Here is a 23328-nt window from a genome sequence, read left to right as displayed (position 1 = left end):
AAAAACAATCTTTGGTCCAATTTAAGTTTTGACACATTCAAAACAATGTAGCACTCTTGCAAACTAATCAATCTGGCAGCAGATAGCGCCTGAAACTCATTCCCCCAGTGGTGTAAATCAACTCAACATGAAACCACTGTACAAACAAGTGAGCTGCCAGAGAGCAGTGTGTCCTGTGTGGGCCTGGCGTTGTCCGCCCTCCTGCCTGCACACACTGACGATATTTCACAAATGTGTTTTGACTCCTTGCCCCTGCAGTTTACACCCGTATCTGGTCTGCAAGACGCCGATGCAGAATACAACCAGGAAGAATCGTCCGGGGTAAATACAGTCGCTTGTTGTGTAGATGAGGAATGAGGAAAAATAGTGCTTTTAGGCCTCTGGACTGTGGAGTGGAGGGTCATGGGTTCAATCCCAGGTGGGGGACACTGCTGTTGTACCCTTGAAGAAGGAACTGTACCTAGATTGCTCCAGTAAAAGCCCAGCTGTATAGATAGGGTGATTGCATGTAAAAATGTAAGGTGATCTATTGTAACTGTTTTTACCCTGGACGAGGGCATATACAAAGAAATATTATATATTTTGGTTGATTTTCAGTCAAATGCTGTTTTTAACATTGGCTAGCCCTCTCCTGAAACCACACGTGCTTGAAAGGCCACATGTGGAACCAGGTGAGATTGTGACTCACGTTTGTATTTGGCACCGATGTTGCTGTGAAAGTGGGGTGTGTGACTATACTAGAACCACACCAGTATTTTCTTTCTCTGGGCAGTCAATATTGGCCAGAAAAATAGGGGGTTTCATGGAGTTTGGAGTGTGTGCTCTCTGTGCTTGTTAAGGTTGCAGGGGATCCACCCGGGGAGCTGGTCCGCTGGGAGCACGAGATGAGAATGCGGATGTATGCTTTACAAGAGGAGAAATTAGAGTGGGAAATGTCCGTCTTGAAAGCCACTTTGCCTCAGCTACTGTGTAAGAGAGATTGTAAATAGATTAACAGGATTGCAGTGTCCTGAAGTTCATAATAAATCTGTTTTTTTTCCCCCAAGTGTTTTTGATTTCCATATCCTACACTGCACTTAATTGTACTATAATGTATTATACCTAATGCTGTGAGAATGGATTCTGCTCCAGCTTTCTTGGGGCAGAGAGAGTCTTTTCAGTGGAGCTCTCAGAGGAGAGCAACCAGACTTATTCCAGGTCTGAAGGGAATGTCCTACTGAGAGACTGAGGAACTGAACCTTTTCACCCTGGAACAGAGGAGACTACGTGGGGACTTGATTCAAGTCTTCAAAATCATGAAAGGCATCGACCACATCAAACCAGAGCAGCTTTTCCAGATCAGCAGGGACACACGCACCCGGGGACACAAATGGAAATTGGGCTTCAAGGCATTCAAGACCGAAAACAGGAGACACTTCTTCACACAGAGAGTCGTCACAATCTGAACAAACTCCCCAGCGATGTGGCTGAAGCTGAAAATTTGGGAACATTTAAAAACAGACTGGATAGGATCCTTGGATCACTTAGTTATTAATGGACACCAAACGAGCACGATGGGTAAAGTTTGTGTACTAAGTGCGCTTCTTTACCACAATATACGGTAGCGGTGTCTTCCCCAGCTCACATGACCGCAGTGTGTTTGTGCGCCGAGGGGTCATGTGAGCGCAGAGGAACTAGACTACCAACATGGCGCCGACAGAGAGGTAGAGCAACAGACTGATTAATTTTATAAAAGACGAAGAGAGACAGTGTCAGGGCAGCGCAGCTGATCTGGATATTGTCAGAGCCGCGACCGAGCCCGGTGGCGACACGGAGAAAAGCTGACAGAGCGAAAGAGACAAAGAGCTACTGCGCCACGAATGAAAGAGAGAGAGAGGGATTTTTTGTTGACAAAGTTGGCCGGATCGGCGACTGGGAGGCACAGGGGGTTAGCGACAGATTGCAGCTGCTTCCCGCAAAACTGCACACGCCTCACCCACAAGGTAAACAGTGAGCACCAGAACCATGGTTTTACTACTACTACTGCTACTAATAACATTAATACGGATAAGTTAAAGTGAGTTAGTCTGATTTTAATCTTGGTTCAGAGGGAATCACTCATAATCCTAATAAATCTGCTCAGTATTGTGCAGTCAAGTGCAAACAATTGTGACGTCACTGCAAGCCAGCACAGTTCTATGCTATACTGTACTCATGTCAAGTGCACTGTAATACAATGACAATACAGTGCAATATTGTCCCGTCTGTTAGTCTCCGTTTAATTGCAAAAATATGCACTAGAAACTAACTGGCTGATTGATACACTGACTGCCTAACGGGCTGGGGGAGATACTGGTGCACTGACCGGTTGAGACTGACCAGGGCTGTGGGGACCCGATGCAGGCAGCGGTGCTATCTGAGGGCTGGCCTCTCCTGGGCTGTGACTGTTAGGGCAGAGAGAGAGAGAGGGGGGTTATGGTTAAGGTCAGGGCTTGAAGTTCATCCAGTTCAAGCAGATTCATATATTGACTGCTTGAAGTCCAGTAACAGTGCACTCTGTGGCTGTATAATTTGTAGTAAAAGTACCCAGAAGACTTTGCTGCATTCGCCAAAATATGCACTATACAACCAGAGCTCACTACAAAGGACATTGTCACGATTCACTTTCAGCTGACGTTCAATTCCATGTATTACACTGAATCATGCATCTTCATACTGCGTACTGCACTACTCACTGCATGCTACATACTGATTTTGTGACTACTATGTACTTATGCAGCAGGGTAGTATGCGATTTCAAATACAGCCTGTATCAACCCTCCCTCTCTCATTCTCTTTCGTTTCTCTCTTCCTTCGTCTGTCGTTCAGTGCAGTGATGTCACTCTCGGATCCCATGTCAGACACTGCCCCCTTCCTGTCCCTGCCGGGTGACACCGAGGAGGAGGGCCCAGCGCAGAGGGGGGAGGAGCAGGAGGAGGAGCCGGCCAGCGGGGTGTCCAATCGCAGGGCCCTACTGACAGTGGTGGTGCTCTTCTATGTCAACCTTCTCAACTACATGGACAGATTCACCGTCGCCGGTACTGCGCAAATCACACACTGACACACTGACCCACTGAGCCAGCCACTCCCTCACTGACCCACTGACACACTGAGCCACTGAGCCAGCCACTCTCTCACTGACACACTGAGCCAGCCACTCTATCACTGAGCCACTCAGCCACTCTCTCACTGACCCACTGACACACTGAGCCATTCTCTCACTGACCCACTGACACACTGAACCACTGAGCCAGCCACTCTCTCACTGACCCACTGACACACTGAGCCCCTCTCTCACTGACCCACTGACACACTGAGCCAGCCACTCTCTCACTGAAGTCCTATACTGACTGATACATTGTCTCTCTATCTGTATTAACCTTATCTTTCTCGCCACCCCATTCCTCTCCCTCAGGTGTTCTTCCTGATATAGAGAAGTTCTTTGACATAGGTGACAGCAACTCAGGACTCCTGCAGACAGGTATTGAAACTCAGAGACACGGGGTCCGGGCAGGGGGCGTCTGAAACAGCTGTGAGAAAAGACGGGGGGGAAAAAAGCATAACCATTTTATATATTTTAACTTTGGAGTCTTCACATCTCTCCTCTCTGTCTGTCTCTTCTCCCTCTCTCTCTCTCTGCCAGTGTTTATCTGCAGTTATATGATACTGGCTCCTGTCTTCGGATACCTGGGTGACCGCTTCAACAGGAAGTTGATCATGTGTGTGGGCATCTCCTTCTGGTCTGTGGTCACGTTGGCCAGCTCCTTCATCCCCAAAAAGGTCAGCCACCCACACTACACGACATAGCACTATACACCACGCTAAACAACACTGTTCACCAACACACCACCCTGTACACCAGACACACTACACTGTTCAGTCACTGTTCCTCTCTCTGTCAGATGTTCTGGTTGCTGCTGTTGACACGTGGGCTGGTGGGGGTTGGGGAGGCCAGCTACTCCACCATTGCCCCCACCCTCATCGCCGACCTCTTCGTGGCTGACCGCCGCTCTCGCATGCTGTCCGTCTTCTACTTCGCCATACCTGTGGGCAGGTGAGAGGGAGGGAGGGAGGGAGGATTGCGGAGGTGAAGGTGATTGAAGGTGAAGGGGGAGTCAATATCAGTCTTCAAATTTAGTTATTAATTTTCTTTCTCTCACTTTTTGTTTAGTGGACTGGGCTACATTGTGGGGTCAAAGGTCAACGATGCAGCAAAGGACTGGCATTGGTCACTCCGGGTAAGGCATCAGCCAATCAACAGGGCTTTTGTCAGTGAATCAGTCAGTGTATCAGTTGGTGTATTCGTGTATTAAACCTCTCTCTCTCTCTCTCTCTCTCTCAGGTGACTCCAGGGCTGGGGCTGCTGGCTGTGCTGCTGTTGCTGCTGGTGGTGCGAGAGCCACGGAGGGGCGCTATCGAGGCGCGGCCCCAGCGCACCCTGGTGCACACCAGCTGGCTCACTGACATCCGTGCGCTCAGCAAGAAGTATGAGAATACTCTCTCTACTGTGTATCTGTACTGTGCTGTATGTGTCTACTGTACTGTATTGTATTGTGTGTCTGTGTTGTGCTGTACTGTTTACCTTTACAATATGTCAGTCTCTGAAAAATTCTCTCTCTCAGCCCCAGTTTCGTGTTGTCCTCGCTGGGCTTCACAGCGGTGGCGTTTGTGACCGGCTCCCTGGCGCTCTGGGCCCCCGCCTTCCTGTTCCGGGCGCGCGTCTTCAACGGCGAGAGCGGCCCCTGCATCGCCGAGCCCTGCGAGAGCTCAGACAGGTCAGGGGTCAAAGGGCACAGGGCGGGCGGAGGTCGAGAGGTGGGAGGGAGAGGGCTCAGTCACCATAGAGCAGTGCCTACAGCAGTGTCAGTGTCCAGTCAGCGTCTCTATACTATATTAACTAAGTTAAATTCAGAAAAGCTTTATTGGCAGGACTAATTGACATTGTTGTTGCCAAAGCATTGACAGACAGGCCCAGTGCTCAAGAACAGGGCAATGATACATTTTAGACTTCAACATCTATTTACAGTCTCTTTCTCTCTCTCTCTCTCTGTCTGTCAGTCTGATTTTCGGGGTGATCACGTGTGTGACGGGGTTCCTGGGTGTGGGCAGTGGAGTGGAGATCAGCAGGCGGCTGCGGTCAGTGACCCCCCGGGCGGACCCCCTGGTCTGTGCCGCTGGACTACTCATCTGTGCACCCTTCCTCTATCTCTCCATCATCTGCGCTCAGGCCAGCACCATTGCCACCTACGTGAGTCTGTCTGTCTCTCTCTTTCACTCTCTCTTTCTCTCTTTCACTCTCTTTTTGCCTCTTTTGCTCTCTTTCCCTCTTTCTGTCTCTGCCTCTTTCTCTTTGCCTTTTTTGGTCCGTCTGTCTTGTTCTCTCACTCTTTTGCTGTCTCTCTTGCTCATTCTTTCTCTTTTCCTCTCTTTTGCTCTGTCTGTTTGACTCTGTGTGTATGTCTCTTTCTCTGTCTTTCTCTTTCGCTCTACCTGTGTCTCTGTCTGAATGTGTCTGTCTGTTTATAAGTGTCTCTGTCTCTGTGTGTCTCCTGTCTGTCTTTGTCTGTGTGCATCTTTGTCTCTCTCTCAGTCTTTGTCTTTAGCCTATATTAACCCCCCTCTCTCTCTCTCTCTGGTCAGGTGTTCATCTTCCTGGGAGAGACTTTCCTGTCTATGAACTGGGCCATTGTGGCAGATATCCTGCTGGTAAGGACCTCTCAATCTGTCTGTCTTTGTGCCAGTTTGAGTTTGTGTGCCAGTGTGCATCTGTAGTGTTGGAAATAAGTATTTCATATAGGATGTTTTTTTAATCAGTGTGCTGTAGAGCCATTAGTCAGTACTGAATAAATCTCGATAAAAATGTCCCTCTCTCTCTGTCTCTGCCTCTCAGTATGTAGTAGTGCCCACACGTCGCTCCACAGCAGAGGCTTTCCAGATCGTGTTGTCACACCTGCTGGGAGACGCAGGCAGCCCCTACCTCATAGGAGTGGTGAGAACTCGCTGACTGACTCACTGACCCACTGACTGACTCACTGACCCACTGACTGACTCACTGACACACTGACTGACTCACTGATTTCTCCCTCTCCAGGTGTCAGACGCAGTGCGCTCTCGCTCTCCGGACTCGTTCCTCTGGCAGTTCCGCTCCCTGCAGTTCTCTCTGCTCCTCTGCACCTTTGTGGCCGTGCTGGGCGGGGCCTTCTTCCTGGCCACCGCCCTCTTCATCGAAAAGGACCGCCTCCTGGCCCAGAGTCACGCCCCCACAGGTCAGAACTGCCAACTGCCCCTTTGCATTATTCAGCAGGGGGCCTGCAGTGCGAGGCAGTGATGTCATGCTTTGTGGGTGATCTGTGGTTCAGAACTGTCTGAAGTGTATATTGTTTCATGCAAGTTGTTAGGGGCCAGGGGAGGTAGGGAAGAGAGGGAAGGAGGAGGACAGAGAGCAGGAGATGGAGGCAAGGGAGAAGAGCGGAGAACAGGGAGAGAGAAATCTGTGCTCTCTCTCTCCCTCTGTGTCTCTGTCTCTCTCTGAGGGTCAGTTGTGGTCAGAGTTGACTTCATCCAACCCACAGTGTCTCTGTAATCTGATCTGGTGTCAAAGCCATGACCACACTGTTATCCCCCCTCAACCTCTCTCTCCCCCCCTCTCAATTCTGCTCAAGGGTAATGGGAACAATAAATACAGAAATTATGAATTTAACGTTTACAGACATTTTGTATTGTCATATACACAGTATGCAGTGTCATGGACCTGAAGTGTTGTTTGCCATCGCTGCTGTCTGTTCATCTCACCGTCTGTCTCTCTCCTCTGTCTTTATCTATCCTCTCTCTGTTCTATTCTGTTAATATCTCTCCTCCTTAGTTTTTTCAATTAACTCCCTCGTTTCTTGTGTTTCAGATGACGAGCCAATCGTAGTTCCCAAGAGGGGCCGGTCCACGAAAGTTCCAGTATCGAGTGTTCTGATTTGACGAGAGCGAGTGTGAGCGAGACAAGGACACGCCCTACCCTCGCCTTCCCACGCCCACCCACTCTTATCGGCAGAGGCTGTGCTCTGATTGGCTGTCACCGTGGGAGCCAGCAGAACTCTGAGCCAATCGTAGCACTGCAGTCAAATCTGTTGCGGAGGGGTGGGGTCTGTCCTCTCACTGAAACCTTAGATTGGACAGTTTAAATTAGGGATTTTAATTTTATTTATTGCTTTTATTGTTGTTGGCATTTTTATTCGGTAATTATTTAATTTGTTTTTATGATTTTATTTTTTATGTGTCCATTTTTCAAGTAATTTTGGAATCGGAAGGGTTGGAATCAAAAGGTACAACGTGGTTCTTTTCCAGCAGATCGATGAATAACCTGTCTGTCTGTCTGTCTGTCTGTCTCTGTGTCTCTGTCTCTACTTCTCCCACTCTCTCTCTGGGCCTGAGTCCGTGTTTCTACGCACTGTGGACAGACCCCACTGACAGAGTACCAGGGTGTGGTGAGCAATGTGGATATCCTCCCCCCGGCAGCAGACCCAGAGAGACTGGCGGACAGAAAAGCATGTAGATGCAGTCGATGGGGACCATTTTGCACCTGTGCACTGATATACTTGCACTTGTGTGGCTCTCGATATAATAATTCATTTTATCCTCATGTCATTTTAAAACTACTCCTCCCCCTATCCATTGTCAATCTGTCCTGGCCGTCACGCTGCTATTGTACTGGAGGGGGGGAGGGGGGTGGGGCGGGAGGCGGCTATCATGTAAAGCACAGAACTGTCTGTCACTGCTCACACTGAGTGTCTGTGTAGTGCAGTTACAGTACACTATTATACAATGCTGTGTAGTGCAGTTACAATACACTACTGTACAGTGCTATGCAGTATAGTAAAGTACAGCACTGCACAGTGTAGTACAGCACAGTGCTATGTAGTACATCACATTTCACTAAAGTGCAATTTAGTGTAATGCAATACAGTGGTGCCATGCCGTACAGTGCAGTATGGCGTGCTGCAATTATAATGCCGTGCAGTACGGTGTGGTACAGTGCAGTAGAGTGCAGTTTTGAGTTACTGTACTGAGCTGTTGGTTAAATAGAATTTGTGTCTGTGGTTTGGATGAACACTCCTCTAGGAGGGAGGAAGTGCAAGATGGAATGAGAGAGTGAAGGGCAGACTGGGAGAGAGAGACAGTGAGAGTGTCTCTATGATTCTGTGTGTGCGTGTATGTATGTGCGTGTCTTTGTTTTCTAACTCGAACTGACCGAGCCCCGTGATCAGCTTTCCAGCGGTGTTCTAACGAATGTGATTGCTCTAGAGCTGGCGTTAACGAGAGGCTCGTTATCCACGGCTCAGTCCCATTAACCTCACACTGCTTCTGTTGATGACGATGTAACATTTTAACGATTAAATTATAATGAAGAAACAAATGGAATGTCCTGTGATCCGTGACCTCTCACTTTTGACAAGTGACACACAACACCGGGCACAAAACAGAGCTGTCTCCAACACCGCAGGGCTGCAAGTCTACCATAGGCCCTGACACAGACACAACTGCTCTTATACTATATTTAGCCACTGTGATAACTTAATACATGGGCTTCAGTAATGCATAACTCTAGTGTACATATCTAAAGCATTTATACTGTTATTTTCCTTCACCCAGCCTCCCTCCCTTGAACTACCTTTCTCCCTCGCCCTCTGCATTTCTCTCTACCCCTCTCACACTGTACTTCCCTCTCTTTTTTGAACCTTTCTCTCTACCCTTCTCCCTCTCTCCATCCCCTCTCTCTCTCTACCTCCCGGTTTCTCAATCTACCACCTCTTTCATTCTCTACCCATCCGCTTTCTAGCCTCCTCTCTCTCTCTCTCTCTCTCTCACCCCTCCTTCACTTTAAAAAGTTGCTGTTTACTGCAGATTCACTTTTTGTTGTTGCTTCGTTCATTTCTTTTGAACAAAAAAACGATCGCTTCCTTCCGTTCGTTGGGTTTCCTGTGAGAGAGATAATGTGAGAGAGAGAGAGAGAGTCAGGCTAATGTAGTCACACTGATTGACTGACTGGACATTGCGGTACACTGAAACTGCAAAAACTCTACACAATCAGTACAGTTCCCTTAAATTTGTGCATCTGAACTGAGAGAGAGAAAAGAAAAATTAGATGGAAACGCAGAAGCAATGAAATGTGTTTGCACGCGAATGTTCAAACCCTGCCGAGTCTCCTCCGTTCGCCTGTGACATGAATGGATTCCACCACCCTGAGGCCTTCAGTTGGTTTTCTCCCCCTTCGTTTCGCTGCTTAAACGAGCCAGTTTATTGCCCTTCATTAGTCAACGTTGATCCAGGTGTCCTAATGACAGAGGAAGAAAACAAGTCACTCCGAGGCTGGTTTGCTGAATCTGTCAAAGTAGTTTATTCAAATAATTGGAGGGAGAGAACCGACAACAGTCTGAGTTTCCCTCCGCAGTCACAGACGTCTCTGCTCACCGGTAGAATCAGTCCGCTTATATAGGCCATATCTTACAGGCATGTCGTTCAGATACATTCCTTATATAGTGAGCATATGGACGTTTCCTTATAGAATCTTACCAAAACAAAAAAACAACAAAAGAAGAAGTACTAAACAGTCAAAAATAGTTTACTATTTTTCACCAAATGCCAGATACCCCTTACACCCATCCACATGCACACACACTGCACCACAATCTGAAGACTGTTTTGTTTCAACATGCTTTAAGGTACACCGTGCTGACACACTACACTGACGATGTAATGACACACAGGGCAATACACTGATACGCACACACACACACATATATACACAATCACCGCACTGACATGCACATATATGTACACAAACACACACAACACACTACACTGCCAATCTACTGAGTCTCACACACTGCATTGACACACATATTCGACTCGCTTTGTTTGTGGGGACTTCCTATTAACCATGTCTGAACGTCTGATCTTTGTGGCAACATTGTCCCACATAGGCGCAGGCAAGAGAGAGAAGGGAAACAGCAGATGGGTCGAAAAGAGAGATGATCAAAAGAGGCAGAAAGAGAGAGAGAGAAATAGATGAACAGAAGAATAAGAACCAGAGAGAAAAGGAGGGAAGACTGAGCGAGAGAGAGCGAGAGAGAGAGAGAGGGAGGGAGGGGTGTTAAGAGATCGAGGGAGGGAGGGAGGAGGGCAAGGTGAAGGGGGAGAGATAGAAGGTGAGGGGGAGGGAGGTGAAGTGAACGAGAGAAGACGGAGTGAGAGAGAAAAAGAAAAGAAAAGGAAGAACACGAATAAAGCACAGAACGAAGGGAAGAGGAGCGAGCGAGGGAGGCAGGGAGGAGTGCGCCAACGAGGCAAAGAAAGGTAAGGGGAGAGACCGAGTGGGGTGCGGTGGAGAGTTGTGCTGGCCAGGAGGAAGAGGACAGAGAGAGAGATCGAGAGAACGATTGACATTTGGAAAGAAAGACCAGGACTAGAAAGAGTGAGAGAAAAAAGAAGGGAGTGAAGCAAAAAGAAAAGAGCACGACAGAAAGTGGTGTTGGGTTGGGACAGTGTGTGTGAGAGAGAGGGAGAGGGAGAAGGAGAGGGGAGGGTTAAATAAAAGAACAAACAAAATAAACTACCGGAGGAAAGATGGAGAACGACAGAAAGATAAAATGGAAAGCCTGAGAGGGGTTCGGGGGAAAGAGGAAGAGAGAGGTGGTGACTGTGAGTTTAAAATGGCGGTGCAGTGAGCTATAGTGTGGTGTACATCAGTGTGCTACATACAGTGCATCAGTGTAGTGTAGTTCTCTGTAATTAATTGTGCTGAACAGTTCAGTGTTGTGTATCGTACAATAGTGTACAGCAGTGTATTGTTGTACATTGTACTGTACTGTAGCGCAGTCTACTACAGTGGAGAGTTCTCCATACGGTCACTATACAGTAGCCTCTGGTCACTATATACTGTACCCCTCCGGTCACTTTAGTGGAGAGCTGTGGTCACTATATACGGCACCCCTCTGGTCACTATACTAAAGAGCTCCGGTCACTATATTGTAGACCTGTGCCATTATACTCTAACAACACTATTCTACTGTACAGTTACTCCTTGAGCCGCCCGTCATTTTACACACACTATACAGTCGCATGGGAGGATCAGCGCCGATTGGAGAAGAGGAGCTTCTCCCCCCCGGACAAAACTGCAAACTGCAGGCGTCCGGGTAACTTGCAGGGGACTAGAAGCTAGCAATGAGCTGAGAGAGACCTGGCCTACAGCCCCCTATTGGAACAGCACTATTGTACTGCACCGTTACTACAGCCCCCTATTGGAACAGCACTATTCTACTGCACCGTTACTGCAGCCCCCTATTGGAACAGCACTATTGTACTGCACCGTTACTACAGCCCCCTATTGGAACAGCACTGTTGTACTGCACTGTTACTACAGCCCCCTATTGGAACAGCACTATTCTACTGCTCTGTTACTACAGCCCCCTATTGGAACAGCACTATTCTACTGCACTGTTACTGCAGCCCCCTATTGGAACAGCACTATTCTACTGCACCGTTACTACAGACCCCTATTGGAACAGCACTATTCTACTGCACTGTTACTACAGCCCCCTATTGGAACAGTCCTATTCTACTGCACTGTTACTACAGCCCCCTATTGGAACAGCACTATTCTACTGCACCGTTACTACAGACCCCTATTGGAACAGCACTATTCTACTGCACTGTTACTACAGCCCCCTATTGGAACAGCACTATTGTACTGCACTGTTACTACAGCCCCCTATTGGAACAGCACTATTCTACTACACTGTTACTACAGACCCCTATTGGAACAGCACTATTCTACTGCACCGTTACTACAGACCCCTATTGGAACAGCACTATTCTACTGCACTGTTACTACAGCCCCCTATTGGAACAGTCCTATTCTACTGCACTGTTACTACAGCCCCCTATTGGAACAGCACTATTCTACTGCACTATTACTACAGCGCCCTATTGGAACAGCACTATTCTACTACACTGTTACTACAGCCCCCTATTTGATCAGCACTATTCTACTGCACCGTTACTACAGCCCCCTATTGGAACAGCACTATTCTACTACACTGTTACTACAGCCCCCTATTGGAACAGCAGTATTCTACTGCACTATTACTACAGCGCCCTATTGGAACAGCACTATTCTACTACACTGTTACTACAGCCCCCTATTGGAACAGCACTATTCTACTGCACTGTTACTACAGCCCCCTATTGGAACAGCGCTATTCTACTGCACTGTTACTACAGACCCCTATTGGAACAGCGCTATTCTACTGCACCGTTACTACAGCCCCCTATTGGAACAGCACTATTCTACTGCACCATTACTACAGACCCCTATTGGAACAGCACTATGCTACTGAATTATACTATAGACCCCAGGCTGCAGCTTGGGCCCTGTGCAGACACACATCACTGAGACGTGCAAGAGATACGAGTAGAGAGTAGGAGCGGGGGAGGGAGGTGTCAGTGTGTGCACAGTGAGTCAGAGTCTGCAAGCCAGAGAGAATGGCTCTGGAGCGACTGAACTTTGGTTCCTTTTCAACATATATATATATATATATATATATATATATATATATATAGTATGTATTTTCCCTCTTTACTGCATCTGTAAATGCTTTGGCACTACCTGTGTAATCCTGTAGGGCCGCTAGAGCTAGTTTTGATTTTGATTTTGCATTTGACAGAGAGAGAAAGGGCAAGAGAGCGAGATGGAGAGGTGTGAAGTGTCAGTTTGTCTGAGTGAGTCAGTGTGTGCCTGGCAATGAGAGCGAGCGACACTTACACGCGGTTTGGAATCTGATGAGGGCAAACGAGGCTGAGAAAGACTCACCACATCTCTGCTCAACACCTACTCTTCCTCCCCCTCTCCCCTCACTCTTTCTCTTTCTTTTTCTCCACCCTGCTCCCTCCATCTCTGTCCTCTCCCTTTCCTTCTCTTCACTTCAACCCGTCTGTCTCTGTCTCGTTCCCTGTCCCACAACCCCCCCCTCTCTCCCCCTCTCTTTCCCTCTCTCTCTCTCTTTCTCTTTCTGTGGCGATCAGTAATGGTCAGAGATTACTTCATCCAGACCACAGTAGAACAAACACGGTTTCACACCTTTCTATATCTTTCACTGTCTCACCGAATATTCTACTGTACGCTTACTGTTACAGGCACGTTTACACTGCCATTTCTTATCCAGATCAAGTGCATCGGTCACATTTGATCCTGGCAGTGTAAACGCTCGACCGGCTCAAGTTCCAGCATGCACTGCGGCGCTGTGTGTTTTAGAGACAGAGAGGCAGACAAACAGCCTTCAGATCAGTGGAGCAGACAGGAGAACACGTCCCTACTGCCCGTATTATAAATACAGTACTGTTAAAACTAAAAGTAAATGGCCTGTTATTTTATGTTGCCAAAAAAATATATTGCATTTTAATTTAAAATGCCTCAGTGCAAGTGTGTTGGCTTTACGTGTTCGAATAATTTGGAGAGATAAAAGTACAATTTTAATGAAGAACATAAGAACGTTTACAAACGAGAGGAGGCCATTCGACCCATCGTGCTCGTTTGGTGTCCATTAACTGAGTGATCCAAAGATCCTATCCAGTCTATTTTTGAATGATCCCAAATTGTCGCTTCAACCACATCGCTGGGGAGTTTGTTCAGATTGTGACGCCTCTCTTAAGTTTGGACTTACATGCTAGTGTGCATGCGAAGCACCCTGGAGCTGCTGACATTTGATCCTGATCAAATGGCAGTGTAGACGCAACACAACTGATCCTGATCCAATGCACCAATGCATTTGATCCAGATCAGAAATGGGAGTATAAAAGTTCCTGTAACAGCACTATTCTACTGCACCGTTACTACAGCCCCCTATTGGAACAGCGCTATTCTACTGCACTGTTACTACAGCCCCCTATTGGAACAGCACTATTCTACTGCACCGTTACTACAGACCCCTATTGGAACAGCACTATTCTACTGCACCGTTACTACAGCCCCCTATTGGAACAGCACTATTCTACTGCACCGTTACTACAGACCCCTATTGGAACAGCACTATTCTACTGCACTGTTACTACAGCCCCCTATTGGAACAGCACTATTCTACTGCACCGTTACTACAGCCCCCTATTGGAACAGCACTATTCTACTGCACCGTTACTACAGCCCCCTATTGGAACAGCACTATTCTACTGCACCGTTACTACAGACCCCTATTGGAACAGCACTATTCTACTGCACCGTTACTATAGACCCCTATTGGAACAGCACTATTCTACTGCACAGTTACTACAGACCCCTATTGGAACAGCACTATTCTACTGCACCGTTACTACAGCCCCCTATTGGAACAGCACTATTCTACTGCACCGTTACTGCAGCCCCCTATTGGAACAGCACTATTCTACTGCACCGTTACTACAGCCCCCTATTGGAACAGCACTATTCTACTGCACCGTTACTGCAGCCCCCTATTGGAACAGCACTATTCTACTGCACTGTTACTACAGCCCCCTATTGGAACAGCGCTATTCTACTGCACCGTTACTACAGCCCCCTATTGGAACAGCGCTATTCTACTGCACTGTTACTACAGCCCCCTATTGGAACAGCACTATTCTACTGCACTGTTACTACAGCCCCCTATTGGAACAGCACTATTCTACTGCACTGTTACTACAGCCCCCTATTGGAACAGCACTATTCTACTGCACCGTTACTACAGCCCCCTATTGGAACAGCACTATTCTACTGCACCGTTACTACAGCCCCCTATTGGAACAGCACTATTCTACTGCACTGTTACTACAGCCCCCTATTGGAACAGCGCTATTCTACTGCACCGTTACTACAGCCCCCTATTGGAACAGCACTATTCTACTGCACCGTTACTACAGCCCCCTATTGGAACAGCACTATTCTACTGCACCGTTACTACAGCCCCCTATTGGAACAGCACTATTCTACTGCACTGTTACTACAGCCCCCTATTGGAACAGCACTATTCTACTGCACTGTTACTACAGCCCCCTATTGGAACAGCACTGCAATAGTGTGTATATGTTGGGGAGGGGGAGAGAGAGAGAGAGAGAGATGGGGGGGTATTCAGCTTCTGTGCGATATACAGGATATCCGCTTCCTGCCAATTAAAAAAACGATCTGAACCACAGAGAGAGAGAGAGAGAGAGAGAGAGAGAGAGAGAGAGAGAGAGAGAGAGGTGGGGGTGCTGAATGAGAGTGGGTAAACATAATAATAATAATTATTATTATTATTATCCAGTTAGATATTATAGTTGTTGGACAGTGTCATTTTTCATTTTTTTAACAAATAAGACCCGATCATTCTGAAATATAAGCTATATGATTTTGGTTGGTTTATTCTCTCGCCTACTACATTTCACCCACTTGTGTCCCATCTTCTTGTCCATTTTACTTATATTTGAATTGTACAAAAGTGATCTCATCTTTGGTTTCGCTCATCTCTCGTTTAATTGGGCACAATTCCAGCTCATAACTGGTGGTATAAGAACATGGACCGTTTCACGTTTTGCGTTCCTCATGATCGGAGATTTCATTTCAGAACTCACTGAGAGGCAGAGACGTTTTCGCTTACCTTGTCTTTAACTTCAGCCCAGTATTACATTTTGAGTTCCAGGTGCTTTCCTGTAGATAAGGATCAGGAAGTGATGATGTCTTTGAGTATGGTTTTACTTGGAAACAAATGTAAGATAGAAAAGGTCATTCTGAAATATAAGCTTTATGTTTTACTTAGTTTATATTCTCATCAATGATTTTAGGCAATCCTTTTGTTCACAGTTTTCACTTCTGTTTTACTTATACAAAATGATCTCCACTCCAATATTTGTATCTGCCACCTCTGTCTTGTCGAATTCGGCCCAGTTCCAACTGTGCAGTATTTTACTGCTCTTATAATGTGTGCGTTCATTTGAAACACACAGACACATGTAGGCTATATGGTTTATAATCTGAGGTTTCGTTTCAATGCTCACGGAGAGGCATAGACATTTTATTTTATGCTGATATGTAACCTCAGCCAGCATTTAGTTGAGAGATACCAACATTGCAGTGTATGCTTTATTTGCAGCTAAAAAATTGTTAGTGGATTTTGTCATCAGTTTCGGCTTATTTTTCAATATCATAAACTGGTTCTCAGGATCTGACAGCGGGGTGAACGTTATTTGTGCTGACCGCCACATGCAACAGAGGGAAGCATCGTGTGTTTTTATTAATTACCCGAATATATATTTAAAACACGAATCTTTACAGATCTTCCATTATCCTTGTGTTATATCTTGAAAAATTACTCATAGATTAGTCAGAGTTGCAAAGCATACTTATATAAACAGAAGAATTGCATTAATTATCAAGATTGTAGATTAAAAAGATGATGGACATAATACATCCATAAAACAGCAATTAAACAAGAGTCCAATGCCATGTTTTGGGAAGGTATATTGTATCACAAATTACAATACTAAAAGTCTGTCTCTTTACGTGCAGGCAGTCCTCGCACTTACAGCAGGTTATGACCCTGGGAAAGGCGCTCTAAATTGAAATGCTATTAATTGAATCTGATTATTATGGTGGTCCTTAAGGGCAAAGTGAAATACAAAAAGATATGGCTCAATTAGAAAAGGTGGTAACATAAGAAAGGTGGTGAAATTAAAAAAGAGGTGTGCATGTTCCAAAACATCTGCCGGAAGTAAAAATGGATGCCAGAAATGACGTACAGGAAACCATACTTATTATATAATTAGGGCGCAACCTCCGATTTTGAGTGAGAATTATGATAATAGAGTCAGAAAGATCTGTACATAGAGATACTATAAGAACAGCGAAGACACTGATGAGTTTCAGAAATGTATGAATCTTTTAAATTTTCACCACCTCTTTGAAATGTAGATTGATTAATTTCACTTTGCTTTAGTGGAAGGCTACTTATTGTTACTTGGTTTATGTTACAGGGACCTGGTAATTTCTTAGCAGTAGTTTTTTTGTATTATTATTAGAACAGTATTTTATTCAAATATAGTTTTTTCGTAGTAGCGTTTTTTTTTGTTTTTTTTTTAATCTTCCCCTATGTGGTTACTGGCAGGAAGCACATGTAATGATTCATTAAATAACCAATTACCGAAAGCATGGTTTAAATTACGACTTGCTGCAGATTGATCAGGGTCATTAATGTCACCCACAACTGCCAGTTGAAAAATACATCACTTAAAAATAAAACACACTTAAGAAATCTCCATCTATGTTTGTATTTTTTTGTCCGGTTTGGATAACGTAAAGCAGGTGCACTTTCTCTCTCTTTTTTTAATTTTTTTTTTGCTCCATTTCTCCGAGAACGTCTAAGCTGGATTAATCTTTTTTAAATACAAACAACATCTTCACACCGTTTTTATGTTTTTAGAGCTAACGTGCAGACCACCGATATTGCTTAACGGCCAAGGAGTCCAGACTGACCCCATGACCCGTGTCCGTTGTAAGAGCAGTCAGGGTCAAATGTTACAAGTTGTGAAGATTCACAAAACAATAGTAACACTGTGTATTAACACAGGAATTTTAATCTTAATTGATACCTTGTTTTACTCAGATAATAACCTTTTCCCCATCAGCAAGAAATTTGTTTTCTATTTATATGCTTTCTTATATGACTTAGGCTGCATATTTGCAGTGTCATGCAGCACTTTGTACAAGTAAAGCAGAAAGCAGATCTACTTATAAGCTGCATGTGTTGAGAACAATATGCAATATATTTGAAGGATATACACACACATATACACTCACCTAAAGGATTATTAGGAACACCATACTTATACTGTGTTTGACCCCCTTTCGCCTTCAGAACTGCCTTCATTCTACGTGGCATTGATTCAACAAGGTGCTGAAAGCATTCTTTAGAAATGTTGGCCCATATTGATAGGATAGCATCTTGCAGTTGATGGAGATTTGTGGGATGCACATCCAGGGCACGAAGCTCCCGTTCCACCACATCCCAAAGATGCTCTATTGGGTTGAGATCTGGTGACTGTGGGGGCCAGTTTAGTACAGTGAACTCATTGTCATGTTCAAGAAACCAATTTGAAATGATTCGACCTTTGTGACATGGTGCATTATCCTGCTGGAAGTAGCCATCAGAGGATGGGTACATGGTGGTCATAAAGGGATGGACATGGTCAGAAACAATGCTCAGGTAGGCCGTGGCATTTAAACGATGCCCAATTGGCACTAAGGGGCCTAAAGTGTGCCAAGAAAACATCCCCCACACCATTACACCACCACCACCAGCCTGCACAGTGGTAACAAGGCATGATGGATCCATGTTCTCATTCTGTTTACTCCAAATTCTGACTCTACCATCTGAATGTCTCAACAGAAATCGAGACTCATCAGACCAGGCAACATTTTTCCAGTCTTCAACTGTCCAATTTTGGTGAGCTTGTGCAAATTGTAGCCTCTTTTTCCTATTTGTAGTGGAGATGAGTGGTACCCGGTGGGGTCTTCTGCTGTTGTAGCCCATCCGCCTCAAGGTTGTACGTGTTGTGGCTTCACAAATGCTTTGCTGCATACCTCGGTTGTAACGAGTGGTTATTTCAGTCAAAGTTGCTCTTCTATCAGCTTGAATCAGTCGGCCCATTCTCCTCTGACCTCTAGCATCAACAAGGCATTTTCGCCCACAGGACTGCCGCATACTGGATGTTTTTCCCTTTTCACACCATTCTTTGTAAACCCTAGAAATGGTTGTGCGTGAAAATCCCAGTAACTGAGCAGATTGTGAAATACTCAGACCGGCACGTCTGGCACCAACAACCATGCCATGCTCAAAATTGCTTAAATCACCTTTCTTTCCCATTCAGACATTCAGTTTGGAGTTCAGGAGATTGTCTTGACCAGGACCACACCCCTAAATGCATTGAAGCAACTGCCATGTGATTGGTTGGTTAGATAATTGCATTAATGAGAAATTGAACAGGTGTTCCTAATAATCCTTAAGGTGAGTGTATATGATCAATTTATGACAACTTGTTTACTTTCAACCCAACTTTCAACTGTTCAATTTGAACACACAAAAGGGATACCACTTTTATGTCACAAAACCAAACGTATGATCCTATGTTAACCTCATGGGGGACTCAGACCATGATACAAATACAAAAATAGCTTGTTTTATACGGAGTCAAATGTAACGTGTTACAGCAGACACCAACACTGTGAACTTCCTTTTAACACAAGAGACAACACAAGACAATATTATAGATGGGTATTGAGACTTTATTGCAACATTTAAAAAAATAAATAAAAACATATCTAATTTGTGTGTGGTCTATGCATCCGATACATAGGTTATGGCAAAATAATTAAGAGGCTACTTTTGCTTTAGACTTATTTGCAGGGCTGTTTTTAGCCTTTTGGGCGCTCTAAGCAGGATTAGATCTGGGGCCCCCACACCAGTTGCGTTTTCAGAACATTGTCAATGGGGTGGCTGAGTGGGGGCACATGGCTATTTTAGTTTTAGTTAAGGGGGGGGGGCGGGTGCTGACAGTGTTACGTTCACGCTACCAGGGGGATGCTGAGGGGGTTCTGTGGGGGCCCTTGAGTCTTGGGGGCCCCAGGCAGTTGCCGGCCTTGCCTATCCTTACGCTACGCCTCTGCTCATTTGAAAGTCTTCTGCATTGTTTCTATACTAGGGCCTCTATAGACTTACAGAATGATGTTTGAAAACAAACATTACAATCATCAAACAAAAATAATTTCAATAATGAAACATTTCCATCAAACGTGAGGGTGACGATGTCGTGTGTGTTGCCAGGTTGGTTGTCGCACTGTGATGGAGTCGGCTGCGCTGGGGTCCTACCTGCTGGGGGCCGTCTACCTTGTGCCTGCTGTCCTTGTCACTGCTCTCTGTATGGGCTGCTGGAGACAGAAAAACAATGGTGAGACAGAGGGGCTGTACTGTACTGTACTGTGTGTCCGTACTGCACCATGTACCTGTACTGTACTGTGTGTCTTTATTGTGTGTACCTGTACTGTACTCTACTGTGTTTGTTTGTGTACTGTATATGTACTATATGTCCATCATTAATATATATATACAACATTAACTCTCTGTGTCTCTCTCAGCTCGGATACCGCAGAACATCGCTGACTATGAGGATGAGTAAGAAACATTCAGATATTACTTTAATAGTATAGCTGTGTGTGTGTGTTTGTGTGCCAATGTCCAGTTTATCAGTGTATATTAACCTTTCTCTCTCTTTTTCTCCCTCTCTCTCTCTCAGGCTCCCTTTCAGAGTTGTGCGACCTTCAACATGTAAGTATTATTATGATTATTTGTAGCAATAGTAGTTTTAATATATATATTTATAATGATGGTGATTATTATTCATATATTATTATTATAAGTATTATTATTATTTTTGTTGTAGCTGTTACAATGCAGATGAATCACAAGCCGGGCCCAGCCCCCCCACCCTCCACCTCATTCCTGCTCCCAGTGATGTGAGTACCTACCTGTGACCCACAACACACACAGTATACACACATGCAAACACATACACCATACATGCACACATACAATACACACCATACAGACACATTCATATCTCTCTCTCTCTCTCTCCCTCTCAGGTCTCCTCACATAGTGGAGAGTCGGCGCACTTCTTTCGCTCCAACTGAAGACAATGGTAAGCTCTCCCTCTGTCTCTGTCTCAGACTGTCTCCCTGCTGTACTGCAGGACAGGGGATGAAGGGAAACTGGAAAATAAAAAATAAAAAAGAATAGAAATACAGAAAAGGACAGACAGATGGAGTGAAGGAATAGAGAGAAGAACAAATTTAAAGAAATGACAAAGACTCAGAGGAACACACAGACACTGACAGACACACAGACACTGATAGACACACAGACACTGACAGACAGACACAAAGTCAGTCAGAGAATCAGACACATAGACACTGAAACACACACACAGCCAGTCAGACACGAACACACAACACACAGACACACAGTGAGTGAGATTCAGAGACAGAGACAGAAAGACAGACAGACAGAGATGCCCCGAGGCTGTGTTCAGTGACAGTGTGTGTGTGTTTGTGTTTCAGAGAGCGTGCCCAGCTACGAGAACGAGGAGCATGCAGGTACGGTCCTGACCCCTGACCTCACTGAGCCCTGACCCTACTGACCCATGACCTTACATAATCCACTCACACACAGCTCACACAGTACATCAATCAAGTCCAGTATAGTGCAGTACAGTGCAGTACAGTGCAGTAAGGTGCTAGACAATGCAGTGTAATCCAGTGCAGTACAGTACATTATAGTCCAGTCCAGTACAGTACAGTGTAGTGCAGTGTAGTACAGCACAATACAATACTGTTTGGTGTGGTTCTGTCTCTGTATATTTCTCCATTGGTGACAGTGGTCTTGTCTGTCTGTCTTTCTCCAGAGAGTGGGGACTACGTCAATGAGGAGGAAGAGAAACCTGGAGAGGGATACATGTGAGTCACACTCACTGACTGACTGACTGACACACCGACTGACTGACTGACTGAATATATCACCCCTCTCTCTCTCTCTCTCTCTCTCTCTGTTTGTCAGTGAGGTGCTGCCTGACCCCCCTGCCCCAGTGGTGGGCAGTGTGTCCCAGCAAAGCCTGCTGTCCACACCCAGCTCAGGTATTGAGAGAGAGAGAGGGGAGGAGAATGAGAGGGAAAGAGGGAAAGAGGGAGGGGGAGAGATAGGGAGAGGTAGAGAGAGGAGGGAGGGAGAGGGTAGTTTGGGCTGAGAGGGAAACAGAGGAAGAAGGGATGTTATTATTGGTTTCATGATTGTTTCTCTTTTCAGTCAATGAAAACTATGTCAACGTGGATGACACCAGTGAAAATTTTGGTAGGTCTCTCTCTGTCTGCCTGGCCATCAATTTCTCCACGGTGCTGGAGTAGGGGGGTGTTTTGTCCGTTATGCCAGCGGGGGTCGGGGGGGTGCTGACGGTGTTTTGTATGTGGTGATAGCACTGGCCCCCCCTCAGAACTGCCCCTGCCCATGTATGCATGTTTTGTGTATTGACAGTGTGTGTTGTGTGTTGACAGACTCTAATAGTGGGAACTACGTCAATCTGGATGAAGAAAACTGCAAAGCATTTACCCTGAACAATGGTGAGCTGTCAAACTGTAGCAATGACTGTCACACTAGCAATGACTGACACTGTTGCAATGAATGATACACTGTCACAATGACTGACACACTGTAGCAATGACTGTCACAGTATAATAGTGTGTGTGTGTGTGTGTGTGTGACACTAACACATGTGATGATGATCTCTGCAGGACTGTCTTTTGACAATGTGCATGACAGCGAGGACGATGAGAGTTCAGACTACGTCAATGCCCCCCACATAGGTAAGAGTAACAACACCATCCTTACAGCTATCACTGTCCCTGTCATGACCATTACTCTTATGACTGTTATAACTACCACTATTACTGCTATTACTATTATTATTACTATTATAAATACAAATATCACTAATACTAATACCATTATTACTATTACTATTTGTCCCATTATTACTGTTACTTTTACTGTTTTATTATTATTATTATTATTGCATTTGTTATTATTTGTAGTAATATTAGTCATACTAGACTTTCCCTTTCTCTTGCTTTCACTCTTTCACCATCTATCTCCCCCTCACACAGGCTATTAGTGTTACTCTCTAGCCAAAGACCACTTTGTCTAGGTCAGAACAGTTAAACTTCTCTTTCTCTCTCTCTTCCTTCCATCGCCTTGTATCTAATGTTGTCTCCTTTTTCCTTTCTCTCTTCCAGCCCATTAATATGAGCAGTTGCTGTCTCCTGCATCTGATTGGCCAATGATGACATCGCCAAGTGACTAGGGAGAGACCAATGTAATCTGAAACAAAGGGGAGGGAGGGACTGTGTTAAACATATAGTGCAGGAGTTTACCAGAAGTTAGGGAAGGGGGTATGGTTATTAGAGTGAAGGCTTATTATAGATTCTTATAAAACTGGATTGGGGCTCTGAAGGTCTGTGGCTAGAGACCCCTGCTGTCCTATACAGTAGCTCCATCTCTCTCTATACATAACATAAATGTATAATACATTTAGATGATATATATATATATATATATATATATATATATATCATCATGTGTGTGTGTGTATACAAATTCATATAGTTTATTGATCAATAACTTTAGACTAATCAGACAAATACGTAGTTCAAATTAAATGAAGGGTCTTTTTTTTTTT

General features: G+C 45.3%; 2 protein-coding genes across 2 annotated transcripts; both read left to right on the top strand.

The window, feature by feature from the left end:
• The first annotated feature begins 1637 nt into the window (after positions 1 to 1637).
• spns1 (SPNS lysolipid transporter 1, lysophospholipid) lies at positions 1638 to 8422 on the top strand. Its single transcript, XM_066721817.1, has 13 exons — positions 1638 to 1982; positions 2848 to 3056; positions 3434 to 3499; positions 3662 to 3798; positions 3921 to 4072; positions 4190 to 4256; positions 4361 to 4503; positions 4641 to 4793; positions 5077 to 5266; positions 5659 to 5724; positions 5909 to 6007; positions 6110 to 6284; positions 6917 to 8422. Exons 2-13 carry the CDS (start codon positions 2855 to 2857, stop codon positions 6985 to 6987), a joined length of 1521 nt encoding a protein of 506 aa, XP_066577914.1. The 5' UTR covers positions 1638 to 1982; positions 2848 to 2854; the 3' UTR covers positions 6988 to 8422.
• Positions 8423 to 10297: 1875 nt separating this feature from the next.
• On the top strand, positions 10298 to 23280 carry LOC136767946 (linker for activation of T-cells family member 1). Its single transcript, XM_066722038.1, has 13 exons — positions 10298 to 10362; positions 19869 to 19992; positions 20180 to 20216; positions 20338 to 20369; positions 20485 to 20557; positions 20687 to 20742; positions 21161 to 21196; positions 21505 to 21556; positions 21657 to 21733; positions 21903 to 21947; positions 22148 to 22213; positions 22385 to 22456; positions 22886 to 23280. Exons 2-13 carry the CDS (start codon positions 19887 to 19889, stop codon positions 22891 to 22893), a joined length of 660 nt encoding a protein of 219 aa, XP_066578135.1. The 5' UTR covers positions 10298 to 10362; positions 19869 to 19886; the 3' UTR covers positions 22894 to 23280.
• The last annotated feature ends 48 nt before the right edge of the window (positions 23281 to 23328 follow it).

This window comes from Amia ocellicauda, chromosome 14 (assembly GCF_036373705.1).
Source record: "Amia ocellicauda isolate fAmiCal2 chromosome 14, fAmiCal2.hap1, whole genome shotgun sequence".
Taxonomy (NCBI): domain Eukaryota; kingdom Metazoa; phylum Chordata; class Actinopteri; order Amiiformes; family Amiidae; genus Amia; species Amia ocellicauda.
The sequence above is the reverse complement of the archived record's forward strand: the minus strand, read 5'-3'. Positions and strand labels throughout refer to the sequence as shown.

What these genes read in the sequence shown, in the direction of transcription:
- LOC136767946 (XM_066722038.1), top strand. Translation starts at nt 19,887, where the DNA reads ATGGAGTCGGCTGCGCTGGGGTCCTACCTGCTGGGGGCCGTCTACCTT. An exon ending in ATCGCTGACTATGAGGATGA is followed by an intron (nt 20,217 to 20,337) that starts GTAAGAAACATT and finishes TCTCTCTCTCAG; the next exon opens with GCTCCCTTTCAGAGTTGTGC. An exon ending in TCATTCCTGCTCCCAGTGAT is followed by an intron (nt 20,558 to 20,686) that starts GTGAGTACCTAC and finishes TCTCCCTCTCAG; the next exon opens with GTCTCCTCACATAGTGGAGA.
- spns1 (XM_066721817.1), top strand. Translation starts at nt 2,855, where the DNA reads ATGTCACTCTCGGATCCCATGTCAGACACTGCCCCCTTCCTGTCCCTG. An exon ending in CTCAGGACTCCTGCAGACAG is followed by an intron (nt 3,500 to 3,661) that starts GTATTGAAACTC and finishes TCTCTCTGCCAG; the next exon opens with TGTTTATCTGCAGTTATATG. An exon ending in CCAGAGTCACGCCCCCACAG is followed by an intron (nt 6,285 to 6,916) that starts GTCAGAACTGCC and finishes CTTGTGTTTCAG; the next exon opens with ATGACGAGCCAATCGTAGTT.